The sequence below is a fragment of the Charadrius vociferus genome, unplaced genomic scaffold (genome assembly GCF_000708025.1).
Source record: "Charadrius vociferus isolate BGI_N301 unplaced genomic scaffold, ASM70802v2 scaffold472, whole genome shotgun sequence".
Taxonomy (NCBI): domain Eukaryota; kingdom Metazoa; phylum Chordata; class Aves; order Charadriiformes; family Charadriidae; genus Charadrius; species Charadrius vociferus.
The window spans coordinates 3,602,175-3,628,607 of NW_009647735.1; the positions used below are offsets into that span (position 1 = coordinate 3,602,175).

The following is a 26,433-nucleotide window of genomic DNA, read 5'->3' on the forward strand; positions in this document are numbered from 1 at the left end:
AGCAGACGTCACCAGATTTAAAATTATGTGAAATTTCTTACTGTTTATTTTCCAGGAGATGTATTAAATGTTGTCACATACCAGATGGGAAATTACTGCTGCATAGTCAATCTCCCCCCTGCCCCTAAAATCAAAGAAGGCAAGAGAAATCTCAACTGTCTTAGAAGTTATTGATAAGCCTCCAAATAGAGATTATCTGGGATTATATGGCGGGCAGTTGGGGAACTAAGAAGTTTACAAGTTTACCCTTCGTGCTAGAAAAAGTCTTCTAGCTTTAGTTCTACATCAAAATCTTTTGATGTTTTGCTGTTTTCCTTCTGTGTTGAAATTTGTGCACTGTTCTTTCAACACATAACCCAAATTTCAGTGAATTGAGTACTAATATTTATGTTTACTTCCAAAGATGAAATCAGATCTTGTCGTCTTAAAGAAAGGGACTGCTGTATTACTGTTCCTGTGATAGACAGCTTTCCGCCCATTGTTGGCTGAAGCTCACCAGACTCCATCTAGATAATAGACATCTCACCTAGGGAGGAATAATCCCATGCACCAATAAAGGTTAGGGGTTGACCTGCTGGAAAGCAGCTCTGCAGAGAAGGACCTGGGAGTCCTGGTGGACGGCAAGTTGACCATGAGGCAGCAATGTGCCCTTGTGGCCAAGAAGGCCAGTGGTATCCTGGGGTGCATTAAAAAAGTGTGGTCAGCAGGCCGAGGGAGGTTATCCTCCCCCATCTACTCTGCTCTGGTGAGGCCACGTCAGGAGTCCTGTGTCCTGTTCTGGACTCCCTAGTTCAAGAAAGACAGCTACTTGAGAGAGTCCAGCAGATGCTCCAGGGGACTGGAGCACCTCTCTTATGAGGAAAGGCTGAGAGACCTGGGTCTCTAGCCTGGAGAAGAGAAGGCTGAGAGAGGATCTTATCAATGCTTATCAATATCTAAAGGGCAGGTGACAAGAGGATGGGGCCAGACTCTTTTCAGCGGTGCCCAGCGACAGGCCGAGGGGCAACAGGCACAAGCTGGAACACAGGAAATTCCACCTGAACATGAGGAGAAACTTCTTTACTTTGTGGTGATAGAGCACTGGCACAGGCTGCCCAGAGAGGGTGCCGGGGGTCCTTCTCTGGAGTTATTCAAAACCTGACGGGACATAGTCCTGTGCAGCCTGCTCTGGGTGACTCTGCTGTGGCAGAGGGGTTGATTAGATGATCTCTAGGGGTCCCTTCCAAGCCCTGCCATTCTGTAATAACATTTTCTTGCCGGTTTAAGTTTCTGTATTAAAAATAACCAGATGTCTTTGCTGTTAACAAACATTACATAATTTTGTCAGTAAGAAACTTAGGGGAAAATTAAGACAAGTGGTGTTGGTTTCCTGTCTCTGAGCAAGAGGTATGAAAAGATTTGGTTCTCAGCAGATGGTTGCTTGCAAACTTCTTACGTACTTTTTTGTAAACAAAACCAAATGGGGACAATGTGGCAGAGGGTTCAAGGGAAGAGGTTTTCTTACGGAGCAAAGGAAAATCCTGTGCTGGAAATAGGGATTTTTGTGTTTGTTTGTTGATTCACTCTGATCCAGTTATAAGATTCTTGCCTCGGTGTTTAGTAAACAGTTTTAAGTAAAAAATTGTGCAAGAAATTTTATACATTTTATGAGGTATCGTTAAGTCAAATATCACTTTACTAATAGGGTTTTCAAACAGTTAAGGTTATTTGCTATCGGAAAGGTACTCCTTTCATGTCTTCATCACTTTAAGAACACAATATACTGTAAACTTTTAATAATTTTTTTCTTTCTTTTCCTTTTTTCAGCTACTCTTGGTGTTCTACACAAATACTCATTAGTCATTCTGGAGATGGACTTGCTGTCTGGAACCTACCTCTTGGCAGTCTTATTAGCCTGTATTGTATTTCAATCTGGTGCACAGGAGAAGAATTACACCGTGCGGGAAGAACTGCCAGAAAATGTCCTCATTGGCAATTTGCTCAAGGATCTTAACCTAACGCTGGACCCAGACGTGCCCCTTTCTTCCCCACTACAGTTCAAGCTTGTGTATAAGACTGGTGATGTACCATTAGTACGAGTAGAGGAGAACACTGGTGAGATATTCACAACTGCAAACCGCATAGATCGAGAGAAGCTGTGCTCTGGCATCTTTAGTGAGAATCGCTGCTTTTATGAGGTGGAGGTTGCTGTTTTGCCTGATGAAGTTTTCAGACTGGTCAAGATCAGATTCCTAATAGAGGATATAAATGACAATGCCCCCCTCTTCCCCTCAACAGTTATTAACATCTCTATCCCTGAAAACACAGCAATTAATTCTCGCTATTCTGTCCCATCTGCCATCGATCCGGACATTGGTGTGAATGGTATTCAACATTATGAACTCCTTAAGGTGGGTTTTTTCTATGTTTTTTCTGTTCTTCTATGTTACTGTCTGTGTTACTGTTTTTCCACAAATGTTGCCAGTCCTCATCAGCAGATAAGAAATATGAAGCTGTGCACCACATTAGTGGCACACTACAGATATATGTCTAGAAATGTTAATCTGTACCTGTGAGTGCATTCTAGTACATCTTATCTTCACTTTGTGGAAAGCTGTTTACATACGCGTATGTCTATCTATGTAACAGTATGATGAAATGTGCATGTCTTCATCAACTCTCCACCAGCATTCAAAGTGTTTGTATGCTTTGGCTTACAGTTGTGTTGGACCATTAAAGATGTGTTCTTATTGCCACCAACATGACAGCACCAAGTGGAACAATATTTTGCATTGGATTTATGTCCCCCTCTTGCGTGACTACTAGAGTTGAGCAGTAGAACTTGGCCCAGAAGCTTATGTGATGTGATGCTTATCTCTATACTAATGAGCTATTCCAGAACGAAAAAAAGTTCATTTCTCAGAGCAGTTTTGTAATGTTTGGGTGGGCATCATGTCGGGGCAGGAGAAAGTCCAAGATACATATGAATACAAGGCTAGCAGTGCCAGGGGCCTTTTAAGAGCAGATACTTCATATTCTTGCTTCTTTTACCCTTTCTAGCAAATGACAGAACTGCAATTAGGGAGTAAAAGAATTAACATGTAAACGTGCTGTGTAAGAGTGTGATTGCTAAATAAAGGATTATTTTCATTTGAGTTTACTTAAGTAGAAAGTTTAGAACAGGAAAGGAACTTATCTAAAACTGTTGCTTTTTTTTTGTGGGAAGCTGAAAATGTTTTCGCTTCCCATGATTTAGAATAGGGAGCTATTGGGTAGTTTGACTGCTCAGCAGCCAGTATGACACCCTCATTACTGACTGGAAGAGTATAGATTATACAGGCCAATATATTGCTTGATTGACTCGATAGCTAATATTCACTGATATCAGTACTTACTAGCAATTTAATAAAAATAAAGTACTGCCTTATTTTAGCTCTTTTAAATTGCTTACAACCTGAAGTAGTTGTGGCAGGGTGGGTACTAATCAGTGACAAAGACATAAAAATCTCTTTCAGAATTTTGCATCCCACTGGACACTTCTGGTTAGCTATCTGACTGAAAAAAAAAAAAATAACCTACATGTCATCTGTCTGCTCTCAGTGTAGCCTAGGAATTTACAACTTTTCAAGAACTTACAACGAAGTTTGAGGTCTTTGTAGTAAGCTCTTTAAAACTTTTAAATTCCTAGGTTATACTGAGAGCAGATGGATGACACGTAGGTTATTTTTTTCTTTTTGATAGCCAACCCAAAGCATCTAGTAGGATGCAGTCGTCTTTATTTGGCATTTGAGATGAGAATCTGGGGAATGAATATTAAATAAATAACAGTGGGAGTAGAAAATAATAAAAAATCTGGGGCTACAGATAAAATGTGGCAAAATAGATGAGAAATGTTAGTTAATATATCTGAGAGAAATGTGCTGTTATTCTAGGAAAAGGACAAAATTAGAGAACAGCAGAAGCGGGAGTCCCTGGGATTGAATGAGCAACAGTTCAGATCACCACAATAGCAGTCTTGTTTTATGAGGTTATTTTTGGACTGTGTGTTCAGAAACAGAATGTAACAGATCAGCAGATTGATAGCGTATTTGTATCACACAAGTGGGAGCTCGTCTGAAATACAAGCTACGGCCCTGTACCAAAAGTAGTATAGGGTGTAAGGCCTTGTCTGAAGATCTAATGTGAGATGAGATGGTCTGCCAGAGAGCCAGATTTCACAGAGATGTGCAAATAACATTAGGAAAAAAAAAAAAAGAAAAAAATGTTGGTATTTGAAGTTGGGGGGAAGGGGAAAAGAAAGTCAGTTAGATGTTTATGCAAGTGTCTCTGAAAACCTGCTTTTGCCACATAAGAGAAAGAAAGGTGATGTGGATGAACACACACTGGTATGGACTGAAAGTTCTGGATTCTTGTGGTATACGTGCTGCAACCAAAATAATTTGTGAAATCACAGCCCTATAGACAGTTCTCCTACATGAATTAATTGCATTGTTTCTCTTGCATGCCTGTTGGTCAGGTACTTTTTGGGTTATGGATCCACTGCCTTTTAATAAGCTAGGAATTTCACATACCTTGGAAAGTATCTGTAAAACCAAGAAGAGGTTTATGACAGCTGTTTGGAATAGTACTGTCCAGATGTTATTCCATTGGTAGTTTTTACAGTGTTATACCAAAAATGATCATATAAGAAGAGGGAGAAAAAAGTAGAACTGAAGGATTCTGGTGAGCAGGCAAGGAATGCAGCATATACGAAGATCCATCTGTCACTGGAGAAGAATAGGGAGATAAAGGATGGGAGGAGTGGTGATGCGTAAGAATTCTTTCTTGGGTAACACTGAAATACTAGGAGGGAGGGTGACAGGCGCACAAGGTTGTTGTGACTTGCCTTTTCTCCCAAAACACTCTTCTTGTGTGTGTTATCCTATGCTGTTTTTTGGGGTATGCTCTGAAGATACTAATGTCTTCTGGCTTCTGATGTGTGTTGACCTTTTCATTTTATAACCAGCATATACAAAAGTCGGGAAACAGCAGCACATGAAAATGTTTTGCCTTCTGAAACTGAATGAGTCTAGCAGGGCTGAAATGACAGTGTTGTGGGGAATTTTGGGAAGCACCGGGAATGAAGATGATGGGCAGGGCAGCATATCTGGAGGATGGCAGAGGAGTGGGAGATGATAAGATATGCAAGTCACTTCGTAGAATCATAAAGGCTAATGCTTTAGTATGTGTGCAGCAACAGTGAAATGTGTTGCTCTACATTTTCGAGGAAGTAATAGCAAATTGACAAGCTGTGCAACCAAGAGAAAGTACTTCAGTTGCATTTCACTTTTTAAAAAGTTTAGCTAAAATGTGCTTATTGTCCGAGTGAAGCCAGGCCTATTTCGCCAGAAGATTGATTGGATTTACTGGATTTTTATTATAGAAAAGAAAAAACTTCTCACTAGAAACTCAGTTGAAGAGTTGATGGATTTTTAACACATTTTCAGCAACTCTGTATCTTATTTCAGAAGGTAACATTCATGTGCTGCATTATTTCCTTACTTTGTTACACTTAGCTTACTGGCCCCCCCTCAAAGTATGGGAAAAAGTTTGCACAGTTGTATTCAGTTTATTTTGCAAAGTAGATAGCTAAAAGACTTCATAATTAATTATGTGACAGACTTTCATGTTACTTTAGTCTTCTGCCTCTTTCTAAAAATCCTTTTAAAATAGAAGAAAATAAAGTATTGTAAAAGAGGTATTCTTGTATTTTGGGTTCAGCATTGGAAGTTTTGTAACGCGGGATTTGAGATTATTTTTTTTTAATACAAGAGAGTGCTTTAGTTAGCACAGAAATTAGCATTCAGGTATTTTTTTGCCTGCCTGCATTTTCTCAAAATGTACCTCAATAGAAAATAACTTCTTTATATGTAACTGATTCATGGTGCTGCAACTTCAAAACATTGCAGGTACCTGTGATTCAACTATTTACTGCCTGAAATGCATGAACTCTAAAAAGACAACAGTTTTACATAACCTCTGCATTTCTTCTTGTAAGTCTTACTTAGAAGTTATGTAGAGGATAACTTCTAAGAGACATTATAAAGAAAGCAGTGTTCGTTGTTGCCTTTCTTTTAAAGGAAGATCCAAATGTCATTTGGATAGCTTTTGAATTGTACTTATCGTTTCCTTATGTAGAAAGTGAGTTGCAACAATTTGCAAGTATGTCCCATCCAGCCAATGTAATAGCACTAGTAATTGACCAAGAGTTGCTTCGGTAGACGTTTACAAATATTGAATTATTTTAAAGTAGTGATGCTTTAACGTTGCATGAAATTCTCCCCGCCTGAGAAAGGGTTTCCAGGAAACAGTTGTACAGGCATCTTGCTGTTAGAAATTGTTGTGGATAGCATTATAAAAGATTGTGTGTCTCTGCTGAGGTGCCCGAAGCTGACTGTGGATAGGATGACATTAAGGGTTCAAATGGCAAACAGTAAACAGTGTTTACTATGAAAAAGGCTAGGGAGGGAGAACTTAACTAGATGTGATTTAAAAATAAAAGCAAAAGCGTTTAGAATGAGAAGCAGCTCCAAGTCTAGAATGGGCAGAAAGATGGCATAACACTGGGAGAAGGAGGTGGTTGAAGGGGCAGCTAAGGCAGTTAGTGAAGTAGTTCAGAGAAAGAAATGGCCAGATGGAAAAACAATGATTTTTGTCTCAGTTGAGTTAACTACCTAAAGTATAAACTGGGAATGATAGGGGAAAAAGAGAGACAGGCATTCATTAACAGAAGTAGTATGTTAAAACAGCAGGATGCAAGAGCAAATGTTAAATTGAAACGTTAATAAGCACTGATTTCTGATTTATGATGAATCTACAAACACTGCTGTTGGGCTTCAACCCTGGTAGGCAGCTAAGCCTACAGGTCTTTGTTCACCTCTTCAGGGCGTTCACGCTTCTTATATACTGATGTAAAATGTACATTGTATTGGCAATACCACCACAGTGTTAAAAATACTTACATGCTGTTGTTGATTACACTATTTCAGTACATTTATATTTGAATTCAAGGCAAGCTAATACTTAGTATAACCTGATTAATACTTTTAGAATTCACAGGTGTCACAGGCCTCTGCTTAGACTATGAAGATTTTAGTGTTCTCTTAGATGTGAAAAAGGTGAGCTGTTTCAGAGCAGGTTTTGAATAGAATTCCAGCTCAGAGCGCTATAATGGAGAGTCACATGCGTACTTCCAAAAGGATTCATATAAGTGCATGTCTTAAATTAAATTCTCTTTATTGATTACTTAGCATTTTTTCTCAGCTAGGTGTACCTTATACACTAGATGTTGCATGGCTGCAACAATACCAATTTAGCAGTGGACTAGAGTTGAAAGCATAACTCTGCTCTTATGGGAGCAGACCATTTTCTTCTGTGAGCTAATTCTGTGTCCTAATAGGTTGTTGCTTTAATCTGTTGCTGTTTGGGGGGAAATTGGATTGATGTTACTGTTTATAGTTCTGTTACTCTTACGTATTACAGTATTTTTTCTGTATTTGCTTATTAGAAGCAGCTGATGCATTTATTCTAGAATAATATAATCTTTTTGTAGCTGTCAGTTCATACCACTGTAATCTGACAAAATAGATTCTTAGTCAGTCTCAAAACACGTCAGTCTTGCTTCTGATGAGGAGGGTTACCTCATGCTACTGTAGATCATCTCTTGTGAAGTCTTTCAATAGAAGCTTTCTCCTTTCTGATACAGTTTATCAAACCAGTGGAAGAAGGAGATCACAAATCTTCATTGTATTTGAAGCCTGCTCCTGCAACTAGGTTATTTCTGAGCCTCACAGTAGTTCTGGATCAAGTAGCTAATGTCACTGTGAAAATGAAGCATGGAAGGAGATGTGCTTTATGTAAAATTAAAGCTAGGAAGGTAGTTAAAATCATAGAGTGAGAATAGATTTGTAGTTAAATGAGAACTAGAAACTCGGGTTAATGAAATCATTGTTGGTAATCATATCTTAAACAGTGATATAAATTTGATAGTCAAAAAAGCTAACAGTGAAGGAGGACAAACAAAACTTTTCTATGGCCTGTTTGTGTTTTAATGTTATGCCAATACTGTCTGGCTAGTTCAGTACATAAAGAGAAAAGAAGAAAGCATGGTTAACGTCCCTGCAAACTTGGTGCACAGTGACACAGACATAACATTTTTTTAACATAGGGTGTTCACCAGATCATCTTCACTGTCCCAAGCATCAGCTGCTTGAACCTCTCATTTCTGTCCTTTTTAGGCTTTCGTTCCTTTAAATGGAAGCTGAAGTAGCAACCATCACTTTTACACTCGAACCATGCTTGAATGAGGGAGCATCCCACAATTAATCATAGTGAAATTAATGTGGATTCTGTGTAGGCTTCAGCAGCATGAGAGGGCAATGAAGTGGTATATTGGCCCTTTAAATAGGTCACAGAGAGCCTGAGGTGGTTGTTATCAACATCTGGCTTTTGTGAAAAACTGCCAAGATAGTTTTTTCTACATGTAAACCAACCTCTATTAGTATTGTCACATCTTGCTGAATATTGCAGTTACACACTAATAAGATTAGGTAAATTCCAACTTCAGTACTCTCCCGTTACCAAAAGTACTTCATAAATTTATGGCAACCCACTAGTAGCAAAGTATTTTTGTGCTTTCTAATTTCTTTTTAATTAGCAACCCTTTCTAGAAATTGTATAAGGGACGTATGGTGGAATTGTAAAAGATGGCTATTCAAGATCCTAAGAATTTTCAGTTTACAGACTTAATGTGTACTCTGGAAAAGACATGATTCAGATAGGAAATTTATTGACTTCCTGATAAGACAATGACAATAACTTTTCAATATTTCTTTTTTGTCATTGAAGAAAGGCTATTTGGGCAGTGGTATTTTAAGATTCACTGACAGTAAAGCAAAAATCAATTACATGCATATTGATGTCCCAGGTAACAATAGTACTTAGGTATTTGAACCTAAAATTGAGAAATAATGGTTTTGTTAAAACAAATCCTAGATTTGACGGTGCGTATATACAAGGTGAAAATAAGATGCATGTTAAAAAAGCATTTGACTGTTGCTTTGGGGTATTTTTGTTGTTGGTTTTTGGTGGTGGTTTTTTTTTTTCCCTCCCACGAACATGTAGATTAGACTAATATTTTGAGTTTCTGCTTGTATGGGGGGTGGCTTGTTTTTCTTACTTCACAGTCCCTTAATTCAATTGCATAGGGATTTCATTCAGCATAACTTTGCAGGACAGGTTAACTTCCATCTTCACTGTCACGGCTCATATGAATTATATTTCATATATTTGCAGAACAGTACTGTGTTCTTTCCCATTTCATGTGCCAGCATAGATGGGGAAGGTAATGGATTTAGGGAGGCCAAAAATAGATTTAGGAATCTTTTTCCTCTGGAATTGCACTCCAGTTGAGCTCTAAGGTCACTCTCTAGTGCCTGTAATTTAATAAATATGGGGAGTTGGACATGTCTTTCTAAGGTAACTTTTAGCTGCCCTTTAAAGATTGAGGTTTTCTAGGACAGACAGGATGTCTTTTGAATAGTGCTGAGTACTTTTTTTCCTAAGTCCACAGCAGCAGTGGGGAATAGGTCAGAACTGAAACATCTTTCTCTTTCTTTGTTACTTCTAGAAGATCAGTGTATTTGTTTAATGTTATAGCATAGCTTCAGTTTTTTCACATGGGTAGTTACCTCTCCTTGTCTTTTCCACTGAGGCAGGGGTAATTACGATCTGAAGTGACTAGAATTTCAGCAGTCCCTTGAAGATTTACAAATATGACTTGCTGAGGTGGCCAATTTCACAAATAGATGTTGTTTGTAAAACTTATTTCTTTTAATATACATTTGTAGAGGTTGAAGTGCCATTGTGGATTTCTGTTGAATCTTGGTGCACCTACCTTCCATGTAATTTAGGAAGTTTTATTCTGTTTGTTTTATTCTACTCATGAAATAGTGATGTGTTGCACAACAGGGCTAGATTTGAAAGTTAGTCTTCAGCTATAGGGAAGTCTAGGCACTAGTACAAAGTCTCAGTTCTTTGAAAGATTGAGCCTCACGGTCTAAAACTGTTCACAAATACGTAACACTTCTCACTGATTATGCAGTTTACTTAACGTTGTCCTTAGTACCTTTGCGTAGAGTTTCAGATGCTGACTGTAAAGCTCTGACTGGGGAAAGAGCCTTTTTGTTCCAGAAACCTGAGGTCAGTTGGTCTGACACAACGGTTTTAGAGTTAACTTCATAAGTAAGTGTCCTTTACTCTAGAAATCAGTTCTTAAAATTTAAATATATTTTCAGAAGTTAATGATTTTCCTTTCACTCAGGCTTTTGTCTGATATATACTATTGCACCTGTTAATAGCTTTGTTTCTGAACTTGTTTTATGCAACAATCAGCTCCCCCTGCATTTCTGTCTTGTTTTTATGTGTATATCAACTTAACTTACCCTGCAGAACTTTCACCCCAGTACCTTCCCATGAAAGAAACTTGTAGTGAGCCTATCCAGTGAAGATTTAGGTGTACACAGCAAGTGTTTGATAACTGCTTTAAATGACTTAGGACAGGATATATTTAGCTAACACCCTATGATTTTCTTGAGAGAAGAGAGGGGAAAAATCTGTTAGCATTGTGAATAGTAAAAGTTCTTAAATTAATCCTAGTGTGCAGAATTTTCTTGTTACCAGTTTCCTTGTGATATAAAAGATACACTGAAGTAATGAGGAATAGCTCAAATGAATGGAATAGAGAGTTTACCCAGCTTTCAGTTTAGGTGAAAAGTAATTTGCTCCCTACCACCATTTTTCTTGTCTAGGTTGGGTAGTTTTGAGGTTGTGGATAACATGACGTGAGCTGAAATCAGCTGTAAAATGAGATACAGGAACTTGAGGGATGCTTATGAGTTCTAAGTGACATCCTAAAATCTTGAAAAGCTTCCCTGCAAATACATGAAAAGAACAAATAACTTTAATTTTGATCTTATTTTCTATTAGTAAATACAGGACAACTTGAAAGCCTGACTGGGGGAGAAATGATAAATGTTTGTAGGTAGAATTGTTATCCCTTACAGTTGTCATTGTCCTTGAACATCTAGTGAAATATGTTTGTTGCTCATTGTTTTCCAATTACTTAAGTTCACGAACATAAGGAATTAAAAAAAAACCCCAAAACTCTTCACTTTAGACAGCTCCCTTACCTCAAAATCTTTTTACATCATCTTTACATAATTTTCATTATTATATGTTGTAGTTCAACATCCATCTTCTTACAAAGTCATCCTCCCATTTCCCCATTTTTCTTACTATCTGAAATATCAAAGTGTATAGTTCTAATGAGGAGGTTTTGTAGCAGATTAAAAATATTGCTCAGTAGTAATTTGTCTAGAGAGATCTGGCAGATAAGTGGTCATCTATGAACATTGTTTTGAAAAAGTCACTGAGTCTTATTTTTAAAGGGGAAAAAAATGATTTGCATTTTTACAGCTGTGAATTAGGTCTCTAAGTAGATAAAACTCTACCACTGACTGGTGGTAGTGAGTCAAGGTAATTGCTTCTTCTTGGTTGATACAAGGCTCCTTTAGGGTGGTTTATGGCATTATTTCTGTAAAACTGTCAGGTTCCATTATCCTGACGTGCCTTTGGGGGATTGAATGAAGACTGGAGGAGAAAGTCTTGCTTCCAGGCATGGTAAGTTCACTGAGTTAGGGTGAAGGACAAGTTGGTGTATCTTATTGCGTTCAAGGCTCTGATTTTCACACCAGCTGTCATGAAACAGGAATATATAACTTAGCATGTCTCTGTGTGGGAAGGATGATAGACTCAAGCTGGAAGGCACAAATCTGTCAAATGGAGATCTTCACTTCATCTCTTTTATATGAATATTATCTTTTGCTGATGTCCAGACAGATCAGTATGGTAGTTAACATAGATGTGGTGATGATTTCTGAGCATAATAGACTAAGGATTTGTTTACGTAGTCCTCTTGAAACCAAGTGTATAGACAACACTTGGAAACTAATATTTTCCAAAAATACATTGAGTGAAACTTAAGTTTCATTTATACGAAAAGAAATTGTCAGTTAAACAATCCATAATGCTCTCAACAGTAAACCACAATAAAAGCAGTAACAAAGCCCCCATGTATCTCAATAAAATTATGTTTTGGTTTGCATAGATGCATGATGTTGGAACTACAAATATGCAACGTCAAGCAAAGTTATGAAAAGTGTATTGTATTCTTAAGCAGTTAAATTGAAGTATTCTCATATGAATGGTGAATTTTTGTGTTTACTATACAATGGCAACGTAATGCACCTTTGAGGATAATTTATCGGAAAACATTAAATATGATATTTAAAATCAGTTAACTAGTACTTCATGCTCAACTGATTTTTCCAAACTTAAGTTTGTTTTTTATGACTACTTTTAAAATCTTTAGAGGTTGCCAAAATTTCTGATGTTGGCAATATCTCAGTTGACTACAGGTGTAAAATGTATGGCAGGAATAGTGTTTTCCCTATTTGATTTGTGTGTTAAAATTTTTAAAGTAAGCTTGCTCATTAACTGAAGTTTTGAAGGTCTTTGAAGGTTTGACATAAGCAACAGTATACTGAAAACTTTTTTGCCCTTTTCTATAGGTTTAGATACTGGTGATAGTTACCTGGACAAGAGCTGGTGGGTTTTTTTTTTCTCATATGCTTATTTGGTTTGGAATAGCTTTTTGGCTCAGAGAAACAAATCAGTGTTGCAAGCTCAAAATAAATCTGGCTTAAGAGAATTTGAGACTTGTGAGTCTTTATAAAGCTTGTAAATGTAGAAAGTTAAAAATATTTCGAAAAGTGCTGAAGGGTCTTTGAAGATAAGATTTTTTTATTATTATTATTTTTATTTTTTCTGCAAGTTAACTGCAAAAATTATTGGCTAAACATTTTTTAAGTGCAGACAAACAACAAAATTCTCTAGGAAGTTCTCTCTGAAAGTTAAAACTGAAGCCATAGATTGCGTGTTACTGGTCACTTGGTCAAGACTTCATTTGATTTGAGTAGAAGCTGCCTTGAGTCTTTATTTTGCTTGTGTTAAGCTTGCTATAAAATCCTTCTCAGTTTCAGAGGGTAAGAAACTATTATTTTTATTTGATTTGACTTTCTCTGTTTTTTCATTTCTACAAGATGCAGACAGGAAGACAATGCAGCAGTACAGAGTATGCTGTTGTTACAGTTGCATGTAGATTTTGTATGTCATTACTTGGAAAATTAATCTGAGTTAGGATAGCAGAAATGTATGCACTGTATCCCAACATATTTCACACTCTTCCTGGGGGCTATATTTAAAAGTATAGGTAAGTAAAAAAAAAATAAATTTATAAATTGAAATTTTTACAGCTATCATTAGCTTTCCTCATGACAATCTAACATTGAAATTCAGTCTTTGAAAATCAGTATCTTCACAGTCTGAAACGAAATAAATTTATCAGTGCTTTTAAGGAGAAAATGCTTTCATCAATTATAAAAGCAGCTCCTGATGATTGTTTAACTTGTATGTACAGTTTTTAAAATCAGAAAAATTTGAGAACCGTGTATAGAAATGAATACCAAATTTACTACTGAAGTACTCGGGTGAAGAGGATGACATCACTTTCCTAATGTAGTAAGACATTCTTGATGCCTTACAGTGTAATGAAAAGCGCAAGGATAGAGAAGAGTGAGGAATTCAGGTCTCTGCTAAGATACTTGATGATGATTTTCAGGCAACTTGCAAGAATTTCAGGGGCCTCAGATTTCATTCCCCTTTGCTTTTGTTTTTATACTTCCCTGATGTGTGGTGTTCCAACAAGGTAGCAGTTGTTTGCTCACTTGTAATTGTGGAGCTTTAACTCAAGAAGTTGTCGGCAGTTTTTAAAAAAGGCAACAGATTTATATTGTGCCAGAGTTGGTTACCATGTTTCACTCTTAAGTCTGGGAATCCCCATGCAGTCATCAACTGCCATTTCATAAATGCCTCTACTGTGTTTGCTAGTAGGTTCTTAAACAGATAACTGCTTAATACATCATTCCTGCAGCAGTATTTTTAATTGTTCCAGTGATTGCTGTTTGTCATCTTTTTTTTTTTTTTTTTTTGAGCTATGAAATACAGCTAGCAAGACACACACTGATCTTGCAGCCATCCAGTGAGTGGTGTATAAGCCTGTTCTTGACTCTGATAAGTCACCTGATTTCATTGTGTCTCTTTCCTGTGCTGTTGAAAATTTTGTCTGTCCTACCTGCTTAGTGTAAATTAGGTCCCCTCAAAATATTTGGGAATCAAATAACGGCCTCCGGATTTCCTACTGTTACCTTTCCCCAGATCTGATAGGAGAGAGCAGTGCTAACAAATTACCTCTTCTGGGAACTTTTTCTCAGATGCAGTAGAATAAGTGTGGTTTAGACTTGTATATATATTTAGCAATTTTATAAATGGGACATCATGTATTCTGGCAGGTTGCTAACAGTGCACTTAGGACAAATTATACTACACCCATAATCTTTACTACTGTCTCAAAATCTACAGTATTTTAAAGACTTCATATTTTTTATGTCACAAAGGAAAGAAGTAGGAGCCTTCTGAAAGTACCCTGAGAGTTTACTGCCATTGTGCTTGTACATTACTTTTACAATATTCATTGTCAGTATCTATGAATGAAGATGTTTCTCTTTGACGTGTATTTTAGCTTTAAAGAATGACATGATACAGGTTTCTGAATTTCAGACTATTTATTTATTAATTGTGCTAGTGAAAATGACTTTGATAATGTCATCATCACTTGCTTGATCAAAAATGACATCACCACTGTATGCAACAGGATTTTTAATTTTTTACGTAATTTCCTTAGTTAAAAAGTTTCACTAAGCTCATTTATTACTAAATGAGAACCCTATTACTAAAGGCAGCAAGAGCTATAACCATCCAAGCACAAAACATATTAGACTTGAAAGACCTTTATTTTTTTTGTCCAAATTAAAAATAATTTTCACAAGTTCTAAAAGAAAATTAACTAATTGTATTGCTGTATGGAATGTAAAAGTTCTCTGGATCTATAGCAATTCTAGTTTCAGAATAATTTTGTGAGGATTATTTTATTATGCTTCTTTTAGTTATTGTAATGGATGCAGTAATACAAACTTTACTTGTATTTTTGATGTCTTATCATGGTAAACCTTATATTTTGAATGTCTGTTGTGAGAAACTTTGGATTAGGTTTCCAGCAGACTGCATGTAAATCCTAAAAATATTCCAATTATTATTACTAAAAAATCCAAGTTGTCTTTTTCACATAGACAAGACAATCAAAAATACTATTTTCAAAATGTTCAGTAAAGAAGAAAAAGTAAAGCTGAATGATAATATTTGCAAAACTTTCAGATTTTTCTTTTGTCTTAAGTCCCTTTTGTACGACATCTATTTTTGGGAGGGATCAACATTTCCTGTTTTTAAGGTATGTTTTGAAAATAGGAGAGGTAGTTTTCATTTTTTCCTGGTTTTATTTGTCATAAAATGCAAAATTAAAACATTAAAGCTTTTACATTAATGTAAAATGTGTTGTTGACTTTAATTTTGCTTTTACCTGTCTAATATTGGATGTTAGTGATAGAGATGTAAATAAGCCTAGCTGGTTTTCCCCCAAATACACTGTATGTGTAATATTTCCCTTCATTTCAAGAGGAAGTACGAGGAGGGGAAAAGGTAAGTCCAAAATTCTATTCCTTTAGCTATCAAAAATTGCGTTTAAGTCGAGTGTCAACCATGGATCATGGCACTTGACTGCATTTGTATGGTTATTTTTATTCCTGAAAGAAAGGTTTATTACACAGTAATTTATATTCTCTAGCCCAGAAATATAATTGGACTGAACACTGAAGTCCCGTAGAGCTTTTGAAGCTGCAACATGTAGCAAAGAGAATTTCAGACAATTTTAAAGAAACAAAAAGAAACATTGGTAAAAGGAATGAATTCTGAGTCATCAGCTGTCAGTATTGAAATGCATTTTTCTCACATTGTGCTATAATTGCTGGCTCTATTAATGTGATGTGTATTATTGCTTTGGTTATTGCTGATGTTCCAAAGTCAAATAATTGTAATTTTTTCTCTTTGCTTTATCAAGTAAATTGTCATTTTCTGTTGGTTCTCCCCCCCGCCTTTCCTTTTTCTTTTGAGTTAGGATGTTCCTCTCTGCTTTTCAGAATGGGATATTATATGGTTTTTTCCACTTTTAGATTACTTTTTCCTTTTCATTTTAACCCCAGCCTTATAACTTTCATCCTCATTTGCATTAGGGACTTCTCAAATGTACTTCTTGTAGCCCATTTAAAGGTATAAACAAAATAGTAGCTTCTATTTTGTTCCCCACCCTGTTCCTCACGTAACCTCAAAAATAGTATTCTGGCAGGTATATGTTAGTATTTTCTGTTGGTGAATTGACCTTGGTATGGAAAGCCAACACCAAGTGTGTATATCGTAATTTGGAAGCCAGTCTTACAAACAGATCGTAAAAGATTGATAGAACTTTCCTGCTTTCCATCAGGGTTGCACACCTTTTATTGTTTCACATAAATGAAATATTCATCCAAGATGAATATCCAAGATACTTGATATGCTTGTAAAACATCAGAACATGACTCACTTCCTTGAAATTTACAGATTACCTAGTTCTCTATAAGATTTTACACTAATATTACGGTTTTTAACTTCGAAGTAGTGCAGTAGTTGTCTATTAATCGTAAAAAATAAAAAAAATAAAAAAACATTATTTGAATAATTTAAACCTTCAACTGCAAGCACTATCCAAAGTTCTTGACAATTTGGTTGAATGGCTAACTGGACCTTTGACAAAGTTAAAAGAAATAAATTGTTAGCGTGTGTTTATATGTCTGCTTCTGATGTTTTTACTTTTTCTTAGTATTCAGATTTTGAAGTGCATTGTCTTAAGACTTTGACCTTTGTTGTACACCTTCATGTATGAACCTTAGCTGGACTTTTGTCTTTTCAGTCTTTCCTTGTCTCTCTTTTCAACGTGTCAAATATTTCTCTGCCAGCCCAATTTTTTCTGTTAAGTACTAAACAATGGCAGCAATAGACAGTGTGGACAGCAACAGAATCTATTTGGTTTCTGTGGTGGTTTTTGCTTTCAAGGTTGCTTGTGAGGGTGGGGTCCTAGAAGGCAAAAGTGGGTGCATTTCAATCATAATGAAGGGAAAAATAAACATAAATTGTTCAAAGAGTCTGAATAGAAAAGTAGAAAGGATGCAAACCATCCTGGTGCTCGCTCTTCTAGTAGTGTGGTACATGGGTGGCAGGATGGTTATATCTGCAGTGTTTAGGACTTCTATAAAAGATCAGTTTTATCATCATTCTTTCTACTAACTTTTGGAGAGAATAAATGAGAAATCTGGTAATTTTTTTTTTTTTGTTATTTAGAACAGTGCTGTATGAGAAATAATGGTGTCTTCTTTCAAACTGCCTAGGCAGTTTTCTAAAACAGTACAATTCACTTGAAATCCTGTTCTTGTTTTGTAATCATACCTAAACCAGTAGTGTTTGTGCTTTTGCGTTGTCTTCTGTAACACATATATTCTGTACTCTGATGTGATCTTTGAGGGTCACTGAACTGTGAGATTTTGCTCATTGTGGTTTTGTTACAGGCCTGCAGTGTAGTTTTCGATGAGTCACTTCTGCTTTCTGTGCCTCAGTTTCCTTAGAGCTAAGTGATGTAAATGGTACTGACTTGACCTTAGAATGGCCTTGCTGGATGAGAGGTTTCAACTGGTTTTTGTATCTAGTCCCTAATGCTTGGTATGTGATACTTAGGAGAGACTCTAAGAACAGCACAAACATGTTTTCCCAAGCTATGCCTGAGCTTCCGCCAATTTGAGGCCTACAGATTTCTTGTACAGAAGTGGTGGTTCCAGTATTTTTATCTGGATTTTTTGTGTGAGTGCAGTTTCTCCAGTTTTGAACCGATGTTGTAAAAGTTGTAAATTGTAAAACTTGAGCATTTGGACTATGGACAAAGATTTAGAAACTATATCATGCAGCGAGCACTTATTTTAGCTTCTGCTTGCATCAGTCCACTGATGACATTCTTAAACCATGAAAACAGCGCTGTCTTTGAAATGTGTTTTGCATTCAGTGATGAACTTCATTATTTTACTTAGAAATATATATAGTTTTTCATAGGCTTAGGGAGGAGGTCAGAAACTGTGCAAATACGTTTTTTCAAATAAGCATGCCCATTGTATTACATTAAATAGAAATAAAATTAATTTGGTTTATATTTAAATGTATATGTGCTGGAGCTAAGATGAGAAGTAAAGGCCAAGAGATGTTATTCTACTACCCAATGGCAGAAAACTTTGTGCTACTCAAGGATAAGTTTTCTCCTAATTTTTCCTATGTTAAGGAACTGGAAGAACAGTCAAGGCTCTTTAAGAAGTGAATTTACCTTTGTGGAGTTAAAACCTGGGGGGTTTAGATGCTTCCATATTAATGATTCGCTTTGATAATAACTTGAAAATTATTTGATGTATGAGCGTATAATTCGGTGTTCCGCTTGGTTGAAAATGTCACTCCCAGGCTTGCAACACTTCACAGTCAGTAATGGGGGGGAGGGGGGGGGGCGCGTGTATCTAACTAGAAGAAGGGTAAGATGAAACGGTAAAACTGCCAGTCTCATTGCTGTTGTGATGTTCAGATAATGTTAGAAGAGTTCTTATAAACAGCAGTGAAGTCTTTCAGGAACTATTTTGAATATTGGTGTGAAGTCCAACTACATTAACTGTCACAGAATAGCATATGCTACAGGCTACTGAGTTTCGTGAGCAAGGTAAGAGAGAAAATTGCTTTTTGTTACTCATTGCCTCTAATAAAGATCTGACTAATTAAAGTTAGGCGCAGTGGATTTTCTTTTTCCCTCATATTTTTTTGTTTTTTCTTTGTATACTAGTGGGTGGAACAAGTTTATCCATCAGAAAAGGTTTTAAGGTAACTTACGTTGTGATGATCAGGAATTTATGACATGGTTTGCATTTGAAATATTCAGTATCACTATAAATCAAAAGATACAAGTTTATGCTATGGCGCTGTGTGCTACCTGGCTCTGAAGTCACTGAAAACTAAAGACATAGGTTAATGTGCCTATTACTGTGGAATGATTGGTTGGCTTTTCCCGCTGGGCAGCTGTTGGAACTGGTCAGATTGCGCCTAAGAGCATTGTAAGGAAAAACTTTAATAATGCTTAGCCCTCTCAGAAGCTCTGTCATACTCACTTTCACTAATTTAGTCTAGGTTTTGCTGTTTTGTTAGAAGCCGTAATGCTGAATTTCAAAACAGATTTCATTAAATTTTACATTTTACAATGGGTTCTTCCACGTACATCTACAGTAGGCCTGGTCTTACGGTAGCACCTTAATTGAGGGTGGAAGTGGAGTTTTGACTCAGTAGGTAGAATGCATAACAAATTTAGCAACTACTTTTATAGTGTCACCTTAGGATTTTGAGCTGGCGCTCTAAATTGCGAACTGAAAATTATTTTGTTGTAGTGGGCAGTCCTGCAGATTTTTATGAACAAATTAACTCAGTCCTTTCTTGGAGAGTACTTGTGTTGCCTTATTTCAGGATTTGTGAATTTGATTTCCAATGACAGATGTAGTAGTTGGTAGAATGTTTTAAAAATAGTGATGTGCCTAACAAAAATTTTGAAGTCAAAATCAGCTGTTCATTTAACACACTGCTTCATAAACGTGAGAAATTGAGTTCTTGTTCATAGCTGAGAACCTTAATGTGCAAGAATCCTAATAATACATTAAACCCTTTAAAATAAAGAAATAGAAATTAAGTAAAAATCAAGGTATATGCTAAGTCTTTGTGTCTAAGTTAAAAATTGTTTAAGGAGTGTTTACGTTAAATTGTTTGAGGTGTGTTTCCTGTTCCATGCTGATGGGCAGTTTCCCAGTTGGTGGACCTAAATTAACATGTTTTTGCAGGATTTTAGGTTGATCTATTTGAATAGCTTTGGTTTGGTAGATTCAGTTGTTTACATCACGTTTTTAGAAGATGAAGGCGAAACTTCGCATTGAATTATTCGGAGCATGTTATTGTCCCCAGTGGGTGCTTTCTTACAACCATTTTCCTAGTTCTAACCTGCATGTGGCTGAGAGATGCTGCCTTTGTTAGCAAGTGTCTCAAAGCAAGATTAATTCTATGGGCGTTGTGATGGTTCTCTAACCTGAGGTTATTATCACAGTGGCGAATCTTGGGAAAGTTCTCTGGTTTTGTTTGCCACACTGGCACTTTGGTGTTGACATTGTGTCAGTTGCCCAAAAACTGTTGGTATTTTCCAACTAGGAAGAGGCCACAGATCCAATTTCTGTGTTCCTATTAGAAAGTTTTATTGTACCACAAACCACATGCATACTGTTATTTGGAAACATCTGTTTTAGGATAGTGATTAAATTAACCTCAGGAAAGAACTTTGAGTGGATCCAGAGCTGGGAGAGCTTGCTTTTTCTCTGACTTGAATTCCATGAGTCATTACTGGGCAGAAATGACTTCAACTGTCTTTGCTTAATTTGCTTTTTCTGGAATAGTACAGTTTATGTGGCCAGTCATACTGCTAAATAACATTTCAGCTATTGTGTTTATTCTGATGTTAGCTTTCCTGTGGAGATACACCCCATCATTCACTTTACTGATAACATTAACCACTCGTTGCAGATTTTCCCATCAATTGTGGGAGAGCTTGTCTCAGCCTTGGAGTATAGATAGTTTACAATTTATTGGAGGATACATGTTACATAGTTACCTGGTGGGACTAATCTAGATCTTTGCAACAGGAGATGGATATTCTGTTTACCTTCTGAAGCTGTTATTCTTCATGCTTAAATGTTGGCTTATTGTGTTCTATAGTTCTACAGTTTTTTCACGTTGTTTCCTGTTGGAGGAAAACCTCCTGCCCATTAGGCAAAATTTATGGTATATATTCAAGACTGAACTGCTACTAGAGAATATAAACAGTGAACAAAAACTGAGCAGAAAAGCTGTAATGGAATGATGAGTGTTTGGTGCTTCCACTGTAAACATACCATTCGAATATTCTTACAACTCAATTATATCAATTTCATCACTGATTGTAAGTAAAATTGGAGAGTTTGGGGTTTTTTTTAGAAAGGAATATATCCTTGAATATACTTATTAAACTATGTATCAAGTATGCTTTTAAGACTTTTTGATTCCGAACAACTCACAGGGAAGCTGTTTTTAGGAATGTAACTTGTTAACTAGAAAGTCATGGCGGTTTATATACTAGAACTTTTAATACACACAGGTAGCATGAGTTCTCTTTTCAAAATTGACTTTCAGACTCCTACTGCCTTACAGGAGAGGAATGTTTCTTCCTTTTTATCTTGGTTTTGTTCTAGTGGTTCAGATAAATAGGAGTCAGTAACATGGGAGGAGGAAAATGACAAGTTTTCTTCCTGATAAATCCAGCACCAGAAAATACATTTTTGGTTTATCCCCTACATTCTCTGATCAACATGGTGAAAAGACTTTTATTTAATGAGTTTTAGAATTCAGTCTCTCTGAAACTATTGTTAGTACTTACTGTCGCTCTGTACATGTTTTCAGAGTCTCTCTCTGATTTATTATTCAGAAACTGCAGTTTTATTTATTACCTTCCAATGTGTAGTGAAGTGGCATCTTGCACTTAAATATGTCATGTACTTTTACAGTTTAATATGGGAGTTCCATTGTTATTTTCTCAGAATAATACAAAAAGGTTAAGTTTTCATTATTTGGAAAAATCATAGCTTCATTTCTTTCAAAAGCAAATACGACTCTGTGGTAGTTAAATGTCCCATATAAACTTTCTCTTCTCTTGAATTTTGTAAAACCCTGCAAAGAGTGGAGGCCTTGAGAAAGGCTTACTATCGTGTTTGTTTCAGCAGTATTTGCGACAGGCCTACAATTCCTAAAGACTGTTTATGAAAGCTGGGGGAAGTCTACTCAAAATGAAAGAAGTAAACTCAATTATATCAGGTTTTTTCCTCATTCTGTTATATTTTTGTCCACATGAACTGTGAATTTTCTGCCTTAAGGCTGTGTATTTTTTAATGTCAAAATTCATAAAGCAGTGATACACAAAGTTAAAGCATGTTCTCTGCATGTTAAAGAATGTCCTTGTGATGTGAATCCAGAGAATGTGTTCATTTACTTTCTTTGTGTTACTGGATATTAGGATCCCTAAAGCGGATGGGGGGCATGTGTGAGACACTCAGCCATTCAGATGAAAGTTTTGTCAACATTTTATCCTGAAAGTGTACACGTAAAGGGAAGATACAGTGGTTTTGCTCACAGGTGAACTTTAGTTTAAAAGGGCCTCAGATCAAATAAGACAATCTTGCTAAATAACTTCTTGGAAAAACTACAGCATCAGAGGTTAGAATATGGATTTGTCTTAATGAAGATGCCGTGTACTTAAAGAAATCATGCACCTTAGCTGAAATTTGTTGTGTGTTTGTATACGAGTGAATGAGATAATAACAATACATCAACTTAATGAATGTTGTTTTGCAAGTATTTGTGTTCCTTTTTAACGAAGAACAAAACTTTTCTATTTTATTTTTTTGTTTCTCTGCTTGTCAAGAGCCAGATCTATGTGTGTCCATCGCCCCCAGTTCCAACTGAAATTAGTGGAAGCTGAGGATATTGGACAGTTTCTGCTTTAGGGTAAAGGAATTTTCAGAAATGTCTCAGTTGTTTCAATTTTCTTGTATACAAGTGGCTGTCAGTTTTAATCTCTTTCTGCCTGAAAGTACTGATCAGCTTATAGAGCAGGTAGTGAATTGGAGGGCATTACAGGTTCGCACTGCTCCAACACCCAGTCAGCATTCATCTGAGAGCTCTAAAATGTGCCATTAGGAGCCTAAGATGCCTTGTTTGGCTGTTGAAGCAAAATGGGGTTGTGATTTAGGAGCTGTTCTGAACAGTAATAGGGAACTGTTAGCTGTTACCTCCAAAAGCACAGTGACACATTAGAGAATTACATCACTAAACCATCTATGCATTTATTTCTCTGAGAGATACTCGGTTCTGTTCCTGTTGCTGATCTCAACTAGGAAACTGAGCAAATATGTAATTGTCACACATATGTAATGGAAATATAAAAATTCACCCGTTGAGTATATTGTTACCTAATACAATTTCCAATTTTTTCCTTCATGATATATCTGTAGTGTGACTGCAAAGGCAGAGAACGTACTGAAGGACAAGTCAGGTATCTGGAGCTTTATCTAGCTGTGGAAACATGGGAATTCAGAGCAAAGCTCAAACATCTTTAATACCTTAATATGAACACCTTCAGGTGCTTTGAAAATGTAGTTTCCTCTTCCATAGGATGTCTGTAAATATTTCTGAACAACTATAATGGAGGAGATTAAGAGGGGAGGTTAATTCCCTAATTGCCTTACCTGCAGCTATTGACCTTTTTTGGTTTTGGAAGACTGTTTCTAAAGTTTAAAGTTCTAAAGTTCAGTTTAAAACATGATTGGTAGTTCTGAAGTGGTGGGCTCTTTCAGACAAGCTACAAACCTTGGACAACTGATAAAAATCTCACTGTATTTCAATTTCCCATCTTTAGATAGTGGTACGATTACTTATATAATAGGAGTATTGCGAAGGTAAATTCCTTAAAGTTTTGTGGTGCAGCTGCATATTTGGCTGAAATATATAATTTTATGTCTAAAGTACATTGTGCAAGACTGTTCAAGTGACAGCCCAGTGCTTGCTGCTACGTTTTTATAAGCAATTATCTCGGTAACTTTATATCACGTTAATGCAGTAATGTGGATATAGCATTGCTCCTACCCTAGTTTGTAGAGGTATGTGAAGTATATTTTTATTAAAAGTTTTGAGGTTTTGTTTAGGGTTTTGGTTGTGGTGGTATTTGTTTTTTTTCTTGATTGTAATCCATGATTCAGAAGAGAAGTTAGATTTCATTTAAAAAAAAACCCAAAAACCAAACAACTGACAGTTGAAACGGCAAACAGCATTTCACATGCCAAGGATGTAATATGGGAAGAGTTACTACTGAAAACTAGTGCTTGTAAAGCTTGCAGATTAAAAATATTAACACATTTTAGGTATGGAGTTTCAGGCTTGCTTTAAGTGTAGACCAGAGAACTTAGGGCAGCAAAAAATTAAATGTATTAAAAATGTAGTATTCACTGTCTCTAATTACATGATCTAATAAATACATTCTGAGAATTGGATGCCGAAAATTGAAGGGGATGCAAAAATATTCCATATTAGAAAAAATTATCTGACTATCTATCGTAGACAGTAAAGTTGAGAATAGTCAGAGTGTGACAAGATTGAAAGGAACTCTTTACAGAAAGGAACAAATCATCTGAAAGCATTAAGGAGGCTCAAGCGAGGTAGTGGTTAGAACTGTTTCAGTCTTTTTGTTACTAACATTAAATTCAGATTTCCAAGGAAGTAATTTCATGTTTAGGGATACCTCCTAGCCTTTTCTTTTTTCTCTTCTTCAGAAAATCAGTATTAAATCCATTGATTGTCTGCTTCTTCATTCTGTATTATACTTTTTACTGTTCCTTTCCATGATGAAGTGGTTCATTATTATGCCCTTTGTTCTATTGATCCCGTCTACAGCATTTTGCTTTCTATCTGCTCCATAGGACGAGTAAGATTTTGTGTGTGGTTGTATATATGGAGAGGAAGTCTTTCGTAGTTCTTTACATTTATAGAAGCTCTTTTATAAAAGGAGGTAGAAAAATAGCAAATTATGATATAGACATTGCTAATAAATTATGTCCTTAACTTTTATGTAGGGATGGAGCTAATTAGGATTCTGAACGCACAAAATTAGGTTCATGCATGATTGGAAGCTTCCAGATCCTACTTTTACCGTGGATTGGAACCTGTAAGTTCAGTTTATTCAGAGCTAAGCTTTGGCTTGCTTCAAAGGAAACCATGTGAAAAAGTGTGTGATACTGACAGGAAACCATAATTCAAACAAAACTCATAGGAATCTTGGCCTACAAATTAGTAGTCTGTAGTTGTTTTGAAAAAGAGCTAGTGTTTCAAGTATGTAAGTGACTTTGCATCTGCGGAGTTTTGCATTATAAAAATATTTTACCTTTGTAATTTTATTTTCCTCCTTTGAGGTACTGTCATTCAGTTCATAAGGTAACTGTTGGTATTAATAACACGTATTTCAAGTAACTGTGAGTTGGAAGCTGTGCGATATAGTGAGAGTAGTGACTGTGCAGTCTTGGGACAGGACAGCGGTCCAACGAATTTTAATCTTCTAGAATGCACGAGCACATGAACTGCACACTGTGTAAGTAATAGCAGACAAGGGACCTTTATTAGAGCCACAGCACGGTATTATAGATCTGACTGTACTAATACGCACCTATTGTAGGAACTTATATCCATTATTGTCTATCATGTAGAATATTTTGTGTTAAAGGCTTTAGCTTGGCTTTGGGAATTCCCATTTTCTCATCCAAAGTATCACCTTTGAAAGAAAAATTCAAGTTTAATTTCTAGCTTTGATTAAAAAAACTGTCTACTGTATAACTGTTGTCCAGTTTTCTGCATTAGGAATTGAAATTGTGCTACTATACTCTTTTCTTTGCTAGTATAACACTACAGTTATAGAGCAGTTCCATATGTCTTGACAAAAACAGTGGCTGGGACCTATGTTGTAATTTTGTAAGAGACCTACAAAGATTTTCTGCGTTGCTATATCTGAAATAACTAGCAGTTGGCAAACATGCGTTTTCTGGACTTTCTGAAAATATTTTAGGGCCCTCTGAATGCAAGATTGCATGTCAGCCAAAGGCTTTATTAGTAAATAATTACTTTCATGAATAACTGAATAACTTTCTAATGGGAAGCTGATAATTTTTTTCTTCCTTTTTTTTTTTTTTCTCTTTTCGACATTTTGTTCATTTCCTAGTATTGCTGTATTCAGCCTGCTAGAATTTAGTCACTCTAAATCTGCTTATTTTAGATTTCAGGCAGAGTAAGATTTTTAGAAATAATAAAACTTTTTTTAAGAGGATTTTAAGAGGATTGTTGACATGTAATAAGTAAGTGTGCACTTCTAGCTTGTTATAATATTCATTGAAATGAGTTACTATAGAACATTAGTAAAATTTTATTATATTCATGTTGTCTAGCCCTTGACTTTCAAGATTCAGTTGAACTAAAGACATACATCCTATAATCTGTTTGTCATTCACAGTGCATGAGGATAAGTATTGATAATAAGAATAGGGCAAAGGTGTAGACACAAAACAATGAGCTATATTTTTCTCATGTGTCTTTCTATAAAGGTTCAGAATACTCTTGAATGAAGGTTGAGGA

At 36.2% G+C, this 26,433-nt stretch overlaps 1 protein-coding gene across 1 annotated transcript in view; it reads left to right on the forward strand.

Annotated features, from left to right (window-relative positions):
- The window catches only part of PCDH11X (protocadherin 11 X-linked), a 91,308-nt gene that overhangs the window by 51,625 nt on the left and 13,250 nt on the right, over positions 1 to 26,433 (forward strand). The window contains exon 2 of the mRNA XM_009881688.1: positions 1,807 to 2,390. Within this exon, the coding sequence (XP_009879990.1) occupies positions 1,851 to 2,390 (540 nt within the window). The 5' untranslated portion in view covers positions 1,807 to 1,850. The remainder of the gene's footprint in view (positions 1 to 1,806; positions 2,391 to 26,433) is intronic.